At 40.9% G+C, this 13,094-nt stretch overlaps 2 protein-coding genes across 4 annotated transcripts; both read left to right on the top strand.

Annotated features, from left to right (window-relative positions):
• The first annotated feature begins 382 nt into the window (after positions 1-382).
• On the top strand, positions 383-6,685 carry LOC309711234 (liver carboxylesterase 1-like). The gene is made up of 12 exons (XM_082541398.1): positions 383-478; positions 555-696; positions 919-1,052; positions 4,274-4,427; positions 4,513-4,617; positions 4,728-4,826; positions 4,962-5,105; positions 5,212-5,289; positions 5,377-5,524; positions 5,638-5,787; positions 5,875-5,947; positions 6,196-6,685. Coding segments are annotated over exons 1-12 (1,416 nt in total). The 5' UTR covers positions 383-476; the 3' UTR covers positions 6,383-6,685.
• Positions 6,686-7,698: 1,013 nt separating this feature from the next.
• Positions 7,699-13,055, top strand: LOC309711229 (cocaine esterase-like). 3 transcript variants are annotated; one of them, XM_082541391.1, is made up of 13 exons: positions 7,699-8,163; positions 9,424-9,616; positions 9,696-9,837; positions 10,168-10,301; positions 10,428-10,581; positions 10,669-10,773; positions 10,874-10,972; positions 11,127-11,270; positions 11,355-11,438; positions 11,522-11,669; positions 11,763-11,912; positions 12,021-12,093; positions 12,167-13,055. In XM_082541391.1, the coding sequence occupies exons 1-13, from the start codon at positions 8,088-8,090 to the stop codon at positions 12,351-12,353; spliced, it is 1,689 nt and encodes a 562-aa protein (XP_082397517.1). In that variant the 5' UTR covers positions 7,699-8,087; the 3' UTR covers positions 12,354-13,055. The 3 variants fall into 3 exon arrangements, with proteins under 3 accessions (XP_082397517.1, XP_082397515.1, XP_082397516.1); XM_082541389.1 differs by lacking the exon at positions 7,699-8,163 and adding an exon at positions 8,691-9,108; XM_082541390.1 differs by lacking the exon at positions 7,699-8,163 and adding an exon at positions 8,692-9,108 and having other exon boundaries at positions 10,669-10,767.
• Positions 13,056-13,094: the final 39 nt, after the last annotated feature.

The following is a 13,094-nucleotide window of genomic DNA, read 5'->3' as shown; positions in this document are numbered from 1 at the left end:
CCAGACTATCAAAGTAACAGGCATGTCTCTGTAGCTTGAGCTCGATTAACATATTCCACCAAATGGTGTGCATCAAAAATGTAAAAATCAGAATTTAAATAATCAATAATGACAGGAATTACATAGTCCACAGCAAAATGTGACTTTTTATTGTTTGTTTTTGACAACAAGCTGTAGACAGCAATCAGATATTGCATGTTTTGAGAAAAGTACTTTTCACGGGAAATTTTATTTAAATATAAAGTTTTATGTGAAGATTTTCAGTCATTTCTAATATCCTGACAGCACCTGCAGTCCACACAAAGCTCGGGAGCCTGAAAGGTGAGTATGTGAGTGTGAAAGGGAAGGAGACTGGCGTCCATGCATACCTGGGTGTCCCATTTGCCAAGCCACCCCTTGGCCCTTCCTTGAGACTGGCTCCACCTCAGCCTGCAGAAAGATGGGAAGGAGTAAGAGATGCCACTAAACAGCCACCAATGTAAGAAATGTGAACTTCAACATACTTGGAGGAATTATTGGCTTTATTTGTAAAATTAGCATTGTCTCTCTTTAAGGTGCATTCAGTCTAAAGAAGCTGTTTTGGATCTGGTTGATAAACTCGGTGGACTGCTGGCAGAAATACCAGACATCTCTGAAGACTGTCTTTACCTCAACATTTACACTCCTGCAAACAGAGCTAAAAATGCCAAGCTCCCAGTAAGAATCTTTTGCTGTAGGTTTTGAGGGATGCCTAAACACAATCTCAGTAAAGACACCCATCTTTAGAACTCAATTGTACATTTTATCATCTAAAATGTAAACTTAAATGTTCTTGTCCGTTTAAAGTTTAAATTCTTAAAGATTAGTTATTGTAGCTTGACTGAGACTCCAAAAGATCCTCTTATCTTTGATGGAAAGCTCTTTTATTATTCTTTCTAGGTCATGGTCTCAATCCATGGTGGGGGCTTTACACTGGGATCAGCTTCAACATATGATGGCTCTGCCTTGGCTGCTTACCAAGAAGTGGTTGTGGTTCTGATCCAGTATCGCTTGGGAATTCTGGGTTTTCTCAGGTAAATAAACTCCATCCATCCATAATCTCTCCAACGGGTCAGCCCCAGCTGCCTTCTTCCAGTGGAACACTGGGAGCCCAGAACTCCTCACCAAGGAGGCATCCAGGAGGCATCTAGTCAAATGCCTAAACCACCTTAACTGGCTCCTTTTGATCTGGAAGAAGAGTGCTCCTAGTCCATCCTGAATGGCCAAACTCCTCATGCCATCTCTAAGAGAGAGGGCAGCCACCCTTGGGAGAAAGCTCATTGTCACAGCACCAATCTGTCCATAAAAATTATGAACAGAATCTGTGATAAAGGGCAACCCTGGTGGAGTCCAGCACCCCCGAGGAACAATTACGATTTATTGTCAGCAATGCAAACCAAGCTCTTGCAACAGTTCTATAAGGACAGAATGAACCATGACAATGGGCCTCACGCCCCCATACTACTGAAGCATCTCACAGAAGAATACTCTGAAGGACTTAACTGAAGGCCTTCTCCAAGTCAACACAACCAATGTAGGCTGGTTGGGCGAACTGCGATAGACCCTCAAATATCCTCGAGACGATAGAGAGCTGTGTTCCGCACCCAGTAGAAAAACCACATTGTTCCTACAGTTCTAGCAGTTCAACTAGCTGACAAACTCTCTATTCCAGTACCCTGGCATTGAATTTCCTCTGAAGGCCGAGTAGTTTGATCCCTATATACAGTAGCTGGAGCACACTCCAGTCCCCCTTATGGAAGATGGGAAGCACAATTCCAGTCTGCCAATCCAGAGGTACAGCCCCTGATCTCCACGCAGCATTGTAGAGGCGTCTCAACTAAGACAGTCCTACAATATCCATAGCCGTAAGGAACTCAGGACGACCCTCATCCATTCCAGGGGTCCTGCCACCAAGGACATGTTTAACTGCCTCAGTGCCCCACTTGTCCCCAGACTTTACTTCTGCTATGGACGACTTGTCAGTATTCCTTTCACCCCCGACAATATCGTCAGTTGAAGTCAGCAGCACTCCACCTGCAATTTACACAGTGTCGGTAACACACCCCTTTCCCCTCCTGAGCTGCCTGATAGTGTTCCAGAGGCTAACAAAACCTAATAGGACTTCTTCAGCGCGATGACTCCCTTCAACTCTGGTAAACACTGTCTAGTTCTGGGGTTAGCACCATGACAGGCACCAAGCCCCTTCAAATCAAATCAAATCAAATCAAATCACTTTTATTGTCACATCACATGTGCAGGTACATTGGTACAGTACATGTGAGTGAAATTCTTGTGTGCGAGCTTCACAAGCAACAGAGTTGTGCAAAATACAATAATGTAAACAAGCAAAATACAAGAATGGCTACATCTGAAACTAATAAATATATGTACAATATATAATAGTATATGCATTTCTGGATGTGTATACTAAATATTTTTCTACGTGTGTGTGTGTGTGTGTGTGTGTATACACATATTTTACAAATTAAATAGAGTAAACAATAAATAAAATATATAAAAATATACAGAGTTGAGACATGTGCAAAACAGTGGCATTACTGTACAGTATGGAGTGCATAATGTTAAAGTTCCAGTAGTGAAGCTGAGGTGTCTATGACGTGTTCAGCAGTCTGATGGCCTGGTGGAAAAAGCTGTCTCTCAGTCTGCTGGTACGGGACCGGGGCCTTGTCAGGTGTTCCCAGCGCACCCTCACTATACATTTGGGTGGTTCAGGTCTGTCCACCGTCATCCCCATGTGATCCAACTCACCACGAGATAGTGATCATTTGACAGTTAAGCACCTCCCTTTACCAAAGTGCCGAGAACATTCGCCCGCATATCTGATGATATGATTACAAATTCGATCATTGACCTGCAGCCTAGGCTTTCCTGGTGCAACCTGTAATTACATACACTCTTATATTTGAAGATGGTGTTCATTATGGAGAAACTGTGGTCCAGTAACAGAACACCACTTGGTTTTGTGTTAGGCAGGCTGTTTCTCCCACTCACGTCCCTCCAGGTGTTAGTAGACACACGTGTTGAGGTCTCCCAGTAGTATGACAGAGTCCCCCAGTTGGAGCACTCTCAAGCACCCCACCCAGGGACTCCAATAATGCCAGGTACTCTGAAATGTTGTTCAGCGCATGGGGGCAGATGATAGACAGTACCCATTCCCCAACCCAAATGTGCAGGGAACAAACCATTTCATCCACCGGGAAATCCTCAACGTGCAGGCAGCAAGCCAAGGGGATACCAGGATACCCACCCCAGCCCGAAGCTTCTCACCAAGGGCATGTCCAGACTGGGAAAGACTCCAGCCCCTCTCCAGGAGACTGGTTCTAGAGCCAAAGACACGCCTTCAGGTGAGCCTGACTATATCTAGCCAGTACCTCTCAACCTCCCACACTAGCTGAAACTTCTTCCCCACCAGAAAGGTGACATTCCATGTCTCTATCACCAGCTTCAGTAGTGGGCATCAGTCTCCCAGGGTCTCCATCCTTGGCACACACTGTTACCAACCCCTACGGTGCCTCCCATGTCCCTTGTTCAGGCAGTAGGGCCCCAGTCTTCCCAGGTCTGGTAAATTGTTCCCTCGATGTTGGACCCATGGAAATGTAAATGAACTCAAGTTATCAAAGTAGAACATACTATGGTTTTGTTTTTCTTCTTTTTTATCTGATTTTATAAGATAAAAAATTGAAAGTTGGCTTTATTTATCACGAGGTACAAACATCCATCCATCCATTCGCTTCCGCTTATCCTTTTCAGGGTCGCGGGGGGTGCTGGAGCCTATCCCAGCTGTCATAGGGCGAGAGGCGGGGTACCCCCTGGACAGGTCACCAGTCTATTGCAGGGCTAACACACAGGGACAGACAACCATTCATGCTCACATTCACTTGCACATTCACACCTAGTGGCAATTTGGATTATCCAATTAACCTATCCCCACAAACTGCATGTCTTTGGCCGGTGGGAGGAAGCCGGTATAGAGTGCATGTTGGCCTAAAGCTATGTTTATAGGTATAAACATAGCTTGGTAAATTTTTTACTACCTTACCATATCACTCAGCTTCAGCAAATGTGTGGAAGTGGCATATGCAGCTACTGTCCAACTGGACAAATAGAATGCAAGAGTGGTTTTCAGAATCCTGGCTCTATTAGCCCTGTCAATAACACATGAATAGAAGTGTCTTGTAAAAAGATGTTTCAATAAGGAAAAATACATTATAAAAATAACATTTTGTTCTATCAGCACTGGAGATGAGCACATTTCAGGGAACTTTGGCCTGCTGGACCAGGTTGAAGCTCTCAAGTGGATCCAGCAGCACATTCACAACTTTGGAGGAGACCCAGGATTAGTTACCATATTTGGAGAGTCTGCTGGTGGAGTGAGCGTGTCTCTTCTGGTAATCTACAGCTTAAATGAACTTTAAATAAACCTTTTCACTCTAGAACAAAAATTAATATTTGATGTGTTACTTGAATCATCAGCTCCTGTCACCACTGTCTGATGGGCTGTTTCACCGTGCTATTGCTGAGAGTGGCACAGCTGCAATGAATGTATTTGTGGCAAATGATCCTCTACCAATGGCGCAGGTTAATTATCCATATTCTTCCTTTTTTGGAGGGTTAAACATTTTTGTTGCAGAATAATGAGAATATTAAAATGGATTTGTTTTTGAAGAATATTTGCCATTTCACCTCAGGCAATTGCAAACGCATCTGGCTGCAGTCTCGAAAGCACAAAGAAGATCAGTGACTGCATGAGAAACCTTGATATTGATACTATAGTGGGTTTTACACAGGTGAGGTAATGGGTGCAAACATGATAGAGAATGATTATTATGTCTTCTACAATATTTGTTTGAAGCCTTTGATTTCTCCCTCAGCTCTGTTCATGCTATCACATCTTTTACTTTTGTATATTTAATTCTCTCAAGGATCCAAATTTGAGAATTAAAGTAAATGTTGATGGACATTTCCTGACTAAACCTGTGGATGAGCTGTTTCGTAAACATGAACTCCATGCTGTTCCATTCATGACTGGTGTCAATAATGATGAAGGTGGATGGATGCTTGCATCAGTAAGTGTCACAGGAACATGTAAATAAAAAGCTCCATGATCTCAATGTAGTTTGTTGTTGTTTTGTAATGTTGAAAAAAAAGTAATGTGGCTTGGTATTTCCTTAGTTTTTTGCTCCCCAAAACTGGACAGAAGGACTAGATCGGGAATTTGTTTTGAACATGGTTTCCTTCTTCTACCCCGACGTAAGGCAGACACCACTTGATGTTACAATATTACTGTCCCCGACCTGCTCGAGCTTCTTTGACTGATGTGTTGCTTATTTCTTTAAGCCTAAAGCAGCATTTATCAGAGATGTGATAGCTGATGAATATATCGGAAATGGTGACGACCGTGTGAAAAACAGAGATGGGTACACTGAGATGCTTGGAGATTTGTTTTTCACCATTCCAGCGATCAAAGCTGCTAATGCTCACAGAGGTAATTTAATTTGTTTAATGAAAGATTATACAAATCTGTTTAAAACCCAACACTTGATGTTTACTGTGACACACTTTCATTAACAAATATCACACACATTCATCAAATTCCAGATGCAGGCGCTCCTGTATACCTGTATGAGTACCAACATCCTCCCAAATTCCTGCAGCAGAAAAGGCCGAGCTTTGTCAGGACTGACCACGGAGATGAAATTTTTACAGTTTTGGGATTTTGCTTCACAACTTCCCATGTTAGGTTACCCGGTAAGATAACATAGAAATCTGCCTTAGTGCTAGATCTGTTTTGTTTTCCAAGTGTGAAAAATATGTTTTGCAACATGATCGTTTTAGATCCGTGCCCTGAGGATGAGGAACAGTTGAGCAAGATCATGATGAGCTACTGGGGGAACTTTGCTCGCACAGGGTAGGAATTTCCAACTGTTGTAAATTTCACACTTCACACTTTTAATAACTGAATGGTAAATGGTAAATGTCCTGTATTTATATAGCGCTTTACTAGTCCCCAAGGACCCCAAAGCGCTTTACACATCCAGTCATCCACCCATTCAGACACACATTCACACACTGGTGATGGCAAGCTACATTGTAGCCACAGCCACCCTGGGGCGTACTGACAGAGGCGAACTTAATAACAAATGTATATGTGTTTAGATCTCCTGATGGGCACAACCTTGTCCACTGGCCAAAGTATGGAGCAGAAGAAAAGTACCTGGCGATTGGTTTAAAAAAGCAGGTAACTGCTCAGCACCTGAAGAAGGAGCGCTTTGTCTTCCTGACTCAGACCGTCCCAGAGAAGATCAAACAGCATGAGGAAAATGCAGAACGCAGCGAGCTGTAGAAAACTTACATCTGGTCTCTGCTCCATCAATTTTTTAAAATAATTAGAATAAATCATAATTCATTTAGCGACCATTCTTTACACATGAAATATTAGTTACAGTGAACAACACTTTTTGGTAAAACATTTGGTGTTACCTTGATCATTTCCATTCTAACATATATTTTTTTAGAATCCATGATTGTGTTCTTTAAAAGCGCTATTCTCACCTTTCCACAAAACCCACGTCTCCCGTTTATAACCAGCACTGTAAACATAGGGTATGTCAAATAATCCTCGTTAATGACAAGAGCAGTTTTTGTATAGTTTAAGACATTGATCATCGATAAACGAATGCAACTGTTTTTACTTCACTATAATCAAAGTGTAATTGTGGAAGTGAAAGAAAATAGTAGATAAAAGGTTGCTAGTTGAGAGCAGCTGTCATAACATAAAAAAAAAACCTTGTTAAAATAAACAGATGTTACATCCTGGTTCTTTTCAGTTTTTATTTTTTTCTCATAAGAGGTGTTTAAGTTAACTGCTGTGATGACCCTTTGTGACACCAGCCAAAAAGAGCCTCCTATTAGTAAAGCTGCATTGTAATTGTAGGCCAACATGCACTCTATAAATTTTGTGCCCCTTGATGAAATCTGGATTATATGCCCTATAGTTTAGGTATATTATTCTACTGCAGTACTCATCTTAACTTCATGCCTTGATAAAACTTTAGGTGTTGTGATTAGCTTACATGTTTTCATGGCTGATGCAAAACTGCTTTTCATCTTTACACCTATCCTACTCATATAGGAGTGGATGTTTCTTTTACACAGCACAGTGATTGTGCTAGTGATTAACATTAAGCACTATGATTGGTGAATGGTGATGCTGGCAGGTCGCCTGTTAGGCATTACCTCTACTAACAGTGTTTGTATTTTATGTGTATTTTTGATAAAATTGTCTGGAATGAAATATATTTCAGTAGTCCATTTAAGAAATCTGAGCAGTTGTTTAGCTATGGGGATTTTATGCGTATTTCTAGTGTTACCTGATAACTTAGCATTCCATCTCTTAAAATATGTTAATCTTTTGGGTTGGTATTGGTACTAATTTAAAAATATATACCTCAAACGTGCACTATGAAAAATGTCTGAATATTTTTGTGTTGGCTGTCATGTCTTTTCTGTACATATTTTATATATTTTATAGCACATTTAAACAGCAGAGGTTGACCCAAAGTGTTTTAAAGACCGGCACATTTACATTACAATGTATTTACGTGAAAAACTGAAAGATGTGTTTTGCTGCGAAAAGTAAAAATCACAGTGATTTAATGGTCATTAAACTGGTTTCAAAATTTGGCAAACGGATAATGATTCGCTGCTCTCGTCTACATAACCTCACTTTATTGGTTAAAAGTATTGGTATTGATACAGCTCAATCTGCCTCCACGCGTCTGCTTTTGGATACTGCTTCCCTCAACACGCAGCCGTCTGCGTAACCTACAGGCAACGACAATGACTGACTTGACAGCAGTGGGACAGACAGTTTGCTGTACTTTGATCGCTTTTTGCTGTGCCTTAAAATCAGTGCAATCCAGTTACACCCCGCAGGATACAGTACATGCGCTTACAAGGAGACTGCTTCATATGAGGAAGCCCTACTTCTCTTGGCTTTTCTCTCACTTTTTGCACAATCGTGTGTCGTAATCTGCCCCAACACCACCATGACGTGCCATGCCAGGCAGACTTTTTGCTCTCTAATGCCAGTTTTATTTCTCTGTGTTGCTGCAGACCTGGACGGTGAGTAAGAGGAAACACTTCTTTGAACATTGACATTCGTGCTTTTGCGTTTGTTGATCTATAGAGCACATTTCATTCATAATGATGTAAATCCAAGCCCATCATGTATTCATGATTTGAATCCTGGGTTGTGCGAAATCCTAGAAATACACCTTAGACAAAGTGAATCTGTGAACTAAGGTGTAGGTCTGTTAGGTTATGTTGTGGTGATCGTCGGGTTGGGGGATTTGTGTTCATACTGGAGTTCAAAATTAAAAGCAATGGAAGATGGACAAGAAAAGTTCAAAGCCATCAAGTCCCCAGTTTAGAAAAAAGAGAAAAGAAGAGGAGGAGAAACGAGCAAAAGATGCAGGTAAGCAGGCTAGGACCGCCACTGCATCTATACCAGGGGTGGGCATGGTGTCCCTGCAGGTTTTAGATGCGTCCTCGAACCAACACAGCTGATTTAAATGGCTCCTCAACGTGTCCCGAAGTTCTCCAGAGGCCTGGTAACGATCATGTGATTCAGGTGTGTTGACCCAAGGTGAGATCTAAAACCTGCAGGGACTCCGGCCCTCGTGGACTGAGATTGCCCACCCCTGTCGACCTTTTTTTTGCTCATAAATACCTTTATGAAAAGTGATCACCCTCGCAAAAAAACCCCACATAGATTTATCCAGGTAGTAAAAACAATTTCCGCGTTTAACTCATCCTAAATGGAAGAAGTGAGATTGTTTTTCTGTCGATTAAAATTGGTGGAATCACGTGACACCCTGCACGCTATATTAAGTCTTAAGTTACGCGGAGGAATCTGCATGAGGAGGGACTGCCTCTCCTGGCACTTCGTTTTTGCAAAGTCGCCGATTGTTGTAATGTGTATCAAGACCACAATGAAGTCCAATGCAAAGCTGAATTTCTGGTTTTCAATGTCCGTTTTATTTCTCTGTGTTGCTACACAGCTGAGAGGTAAGTTAAAGTGAAACGCTTCTATGAACAATGACATCTGTGCCCTTGTGTTTATCTCTGGACCGTGCACCTCCAGCTGTATGTCCATAACTGGATCAAGGACACACATGGTTTATATTAACTGGCTCTAGTATTTCATTACTGATCTTCACATAGCTGGGTGACTGTAATTTGATGGAAGCTACAAATAAATAAGTAGTTCTTTTTTCCCCCTGCTTTTTACAACTATAAGTATTTTTGAAATCTGAAATATTAGATTTCATAAATCATGAAGCTTTATGTTATGATTCTCACTGATTTCTAATATCCTGACAGCGCCTGTAGTCCACACAAAGCTCGGGAGCCTGAAAGGTGAGTATGTGAGTGTGAAAGGGAAGGAGACTGGCGTCCATGCCTACCTGGGTGTCCCATTTGCTAAACCACCCCTCGGCCCTTCCTTGAGACTGGCTCCACCTCAGCCTGCAGAAAGATGGGAAGGAGTAAGATATGCCACTAAACAGCCACCAATGTAAGAAACATGTGCTTCAGTTGTTGTAAAACACAGTTTGAAAAACATCCAGCATTTATTAAATGTTTTTATTTTTCAGGTGCATACAACCTGAGCGATTTGCTTTGGCACTGCTTGATAAACTCGGTTTCTTGTTGGCTGATATCCCAGACATCTCTGAAGATTGCCTTTACCTCAACATTTACACTCCTGCTAAAAGAGCTGATGATGCCCAGCTCCCAGTAAGAACCTTTTGCTGTAGGTTTTGAGCCTTGCTGGTCATTGCTGAAGAAATTTTCAGTGACAGTTGGTTTCCTTTTAAGGATTTTCATATGACAAAAAAACACCCCCTTTTAGAGCCAGTTGCAATGGGTTTGCCTTTATACCCAAATATTTTTTGTTTATCTTAAACATTAATTTAATACTTATTAATTGAGACTCATGCAGTGTGCTTAGCAGGCACAAAAATTGCTTTGAAAGAAAAATAAGAATGAAGAATCAAAAATATCTTTGGGGTTTTTTTTTTTTGTTTGTTTTTTTTTTTGTTTTGTTTTTTTTTTTTTTTTTTCCAGGTCATGGTCTGGATCCATGGTGGAGGCCTCACAGTAGGATCAGCTTCAACATATGATGGATCTGCCCTGGCTGCTTACCAGGACGTGGTTGTGGTTCTGATCCAGTATCGCTTAGGACTTCTGGGTTTTCTCAGGTAAATAAACTTAAGTTACCAAATTAGAACATACTGTTGTCCTGTTCTTTTCCATTTTCAAAGACTGCTCCCCTTCACCAACTCTAAATTTAGCTTAGTATGCCATTCAACTCTTTGTTTTATCAGCACCGGAGATGAGCACATTTCGGGGAACTTTGGCCTGCTCGATCAGATTGAAGCTCTCAGGTGGATCCAGCAGCACATTCACAGCTTTGGAGGAGACCCAGGATTAGTTACTATATTTGGAGAGTCTGCTGGTGGAGTGAGCGTGTCTCTTCTGGTAAGAATCTACAGTTAGAGGAACTTTATATAAACTTTTGCTGTGGAAACCAACCTTTAATATGTGATGTGTTACTTGAATCACCAGCTCCTGTCACCACTGTCTGATGGGCTGTTTCATCATGCAATTGCTGAGAGCGGCACAGCTGCAATGGATTTACTTGTGGAAAATTATCCTCTACTAAAGGCACAGGTTTATTATGTTATTCTGGGGGATGTTAATCATTTTTCATTGTAAAACAGTAAGAATAATGCAACAGGTTTGCTTTTCTAAATTGATATCTTTTCACCAGGAGGTTTCAAATGCATCTGGCTGCAGCCTTAAAAGCACAAAGACGTTTGCTGATTGCATAAGAAGCCTTGATATTGATACCATAGTGGATTTTACCAAGGTAAATTACTGGGTGGAAACCTGATGTGGATTTCTGATTGGCTGAACAGTCTCATGTCTCTTAAATAACTCAAGGGAACTATTTTTACTTATTTACTTATCTTTTACTGTTTTACGCTATTGGAATTTTTACTTTTGTGCATTTTATTCACAAGGACCGACGGTTAAGATGTCCTGTAAATGTTGATGGGCATTTCCTGACAAAACCTGTGGATGAGCTGTTTCGTAAACATGAACTCCTCACTGTACCATTCATGATGGGTGTGAATAATGATGAAGCGGGATGGATGCTAAAAAATGTAAGTGCCCATCAAAATTTGATATCTTATTTTTGTTTAAACCGGCAATGTTAAGTGCAGCAAGGTTTTTATTCTTTCTTTTAGTTATTCATTAGTGTTCCACAAAATTGGGCAGAAGGAATGGATCGGGCACAAGTCATCAATGCAATGGCCTTCTTCTATCCCAATGTAAAGCACACACTGCCTGATATCACAAAATGAACCCAACCTGCTCAAGCATCTTTCACTGATGTGTTCTTTATTTCCTTAAGCCTAAAGATGCATTCATCAAAAATTTGATAATTGATGAATATATTGGAAACGGTGCCAACCGTGTGAAAAACCGAGATGGGTTCTCTGAGGTTACTGCAGATATTATATTCAATATTCCAGTCATTAAAACTGCTAATGCGCACAGAGGTAACTTTTATAGATTAATGCACATTTATCTAGAAACAATTATTTCATATTTACCGCTCTTACTAAGTGTGACACTTGTTTGTCTAATTCTAGAAGCGGGTGCTCCTGTATACCTGTATGAGTACCAGCATTCCTTGAAAATGGTGCAGAAAAGAAGACCGAGCTTTGTTGGGAGTGATCATACAGATGAAATTTTTACAGTGATGGGATTTTGCTTCACAACTACCCACGTTAAACTGCCTCGTGAGTGAAACCTAAAAAGTTTAATCTGAGCATGAGATATTTGGTTTGTTAGTTTTTGGGGTTTTCTGGGGTTGGAGTGCAGGATTTTTTACAAGATTATCACTTTAGATCCATGCTTTGTGGAGGAGGAACAGTTGAGCAGAACCATGATGAGCTACTGGGGCAACTTTGCTCGCACAGGGTAAGCTTACATATTTTAGTATACTGGGAGATAATACCACATTGTTATATCGTGTATATCTGTCTGCGTGTAGGTCTCCTAATGGGCACGACCTTGTCCACTGGCCAAAGTATGAAGCAGATGAAAAGTACCTGGCGATTGGTTTAACAACGCAGGTAACTGCTCAGCACCTGAAGAAGGAGCGCTTTGTCTTCCTGACTCAGACCGTGCCAGAGAAGCTCAAACGGCATGAGGAAAATGCAAAACGCAGCGAGCTGTAGAAAACTCGCATCTCTTCTGTTACGTCAGTTTTTGATATCATTACCAAATAATAAAATGCATAAATTAATCACTTATGACTTAATTGCCTGCCTTTCCATTCTACATTCACACAACTCATACTAGCCAGTAAACTATGGTTAATAGATGTGCGATTCAGTTCTGCTGCTTGTAATCGGGGTTTAAAGTGTTTTAATTAATTTCATTTTCATAGCACCAAATCAGAACAACAGTTTTCTCAAGGTGCTTTATAATGCAAAGTAAATGCCTCAGAATAATCAGATAGCCAGATGATCACCTTATGAGCAAGCACTTTGGTGACAGTGGAAAGGAAAATCCCTTGTAACAGGAAGAAACTTCTGGCAGAACAATGGCTCAGGCAGGAGTGACTATTTGCTGGATCGGCTGGGGGTGAGAGTAGATGACAATACACATGCAAAACGGTGTGAAATAAACAGATGTGACAACCTGGTTTTCTTTTTTTTTTTTTTTTTTTTTTTTTTTTCCCCTCTTTTGTTTATTCATTACTGAGAAGAGCGCTTAAGCTGAAAAGCTCCCTGAAGTCTGATGTGAGCAGTTCAATAGGTCAAACTTAGTTTTCCACAAATTCAGGCATATGGCATTTAAAATAGTACAAAGCAACACTTTTAAAAGGCAAATTATTCAAACAGCTGGGTTACAGAGAAAATAACTTATCAAACAAATTCACTAAAGTTGAGATGGAATTTAATGGAGGGACAAAA

This window comes from Aulonocara stuartgranti (genome assembly GCF_965226115.1).
Source record: "Aulonocara stuartgranti genome assembly, chromosome: 7".
NCBI classification, from domain to species: domain Eukaryota; kingdom Metazoa; phylum Chordata; class Actinopteri; order Cichliformes; family Cichlidae; genus Aulonocara; species Aulonocara stuartgranti.
The sequence above is the reverse complement of the archived record's forward strand: the minus strand, read 5'-3'. Positions and strand labels throughout refer to the sequence as shown.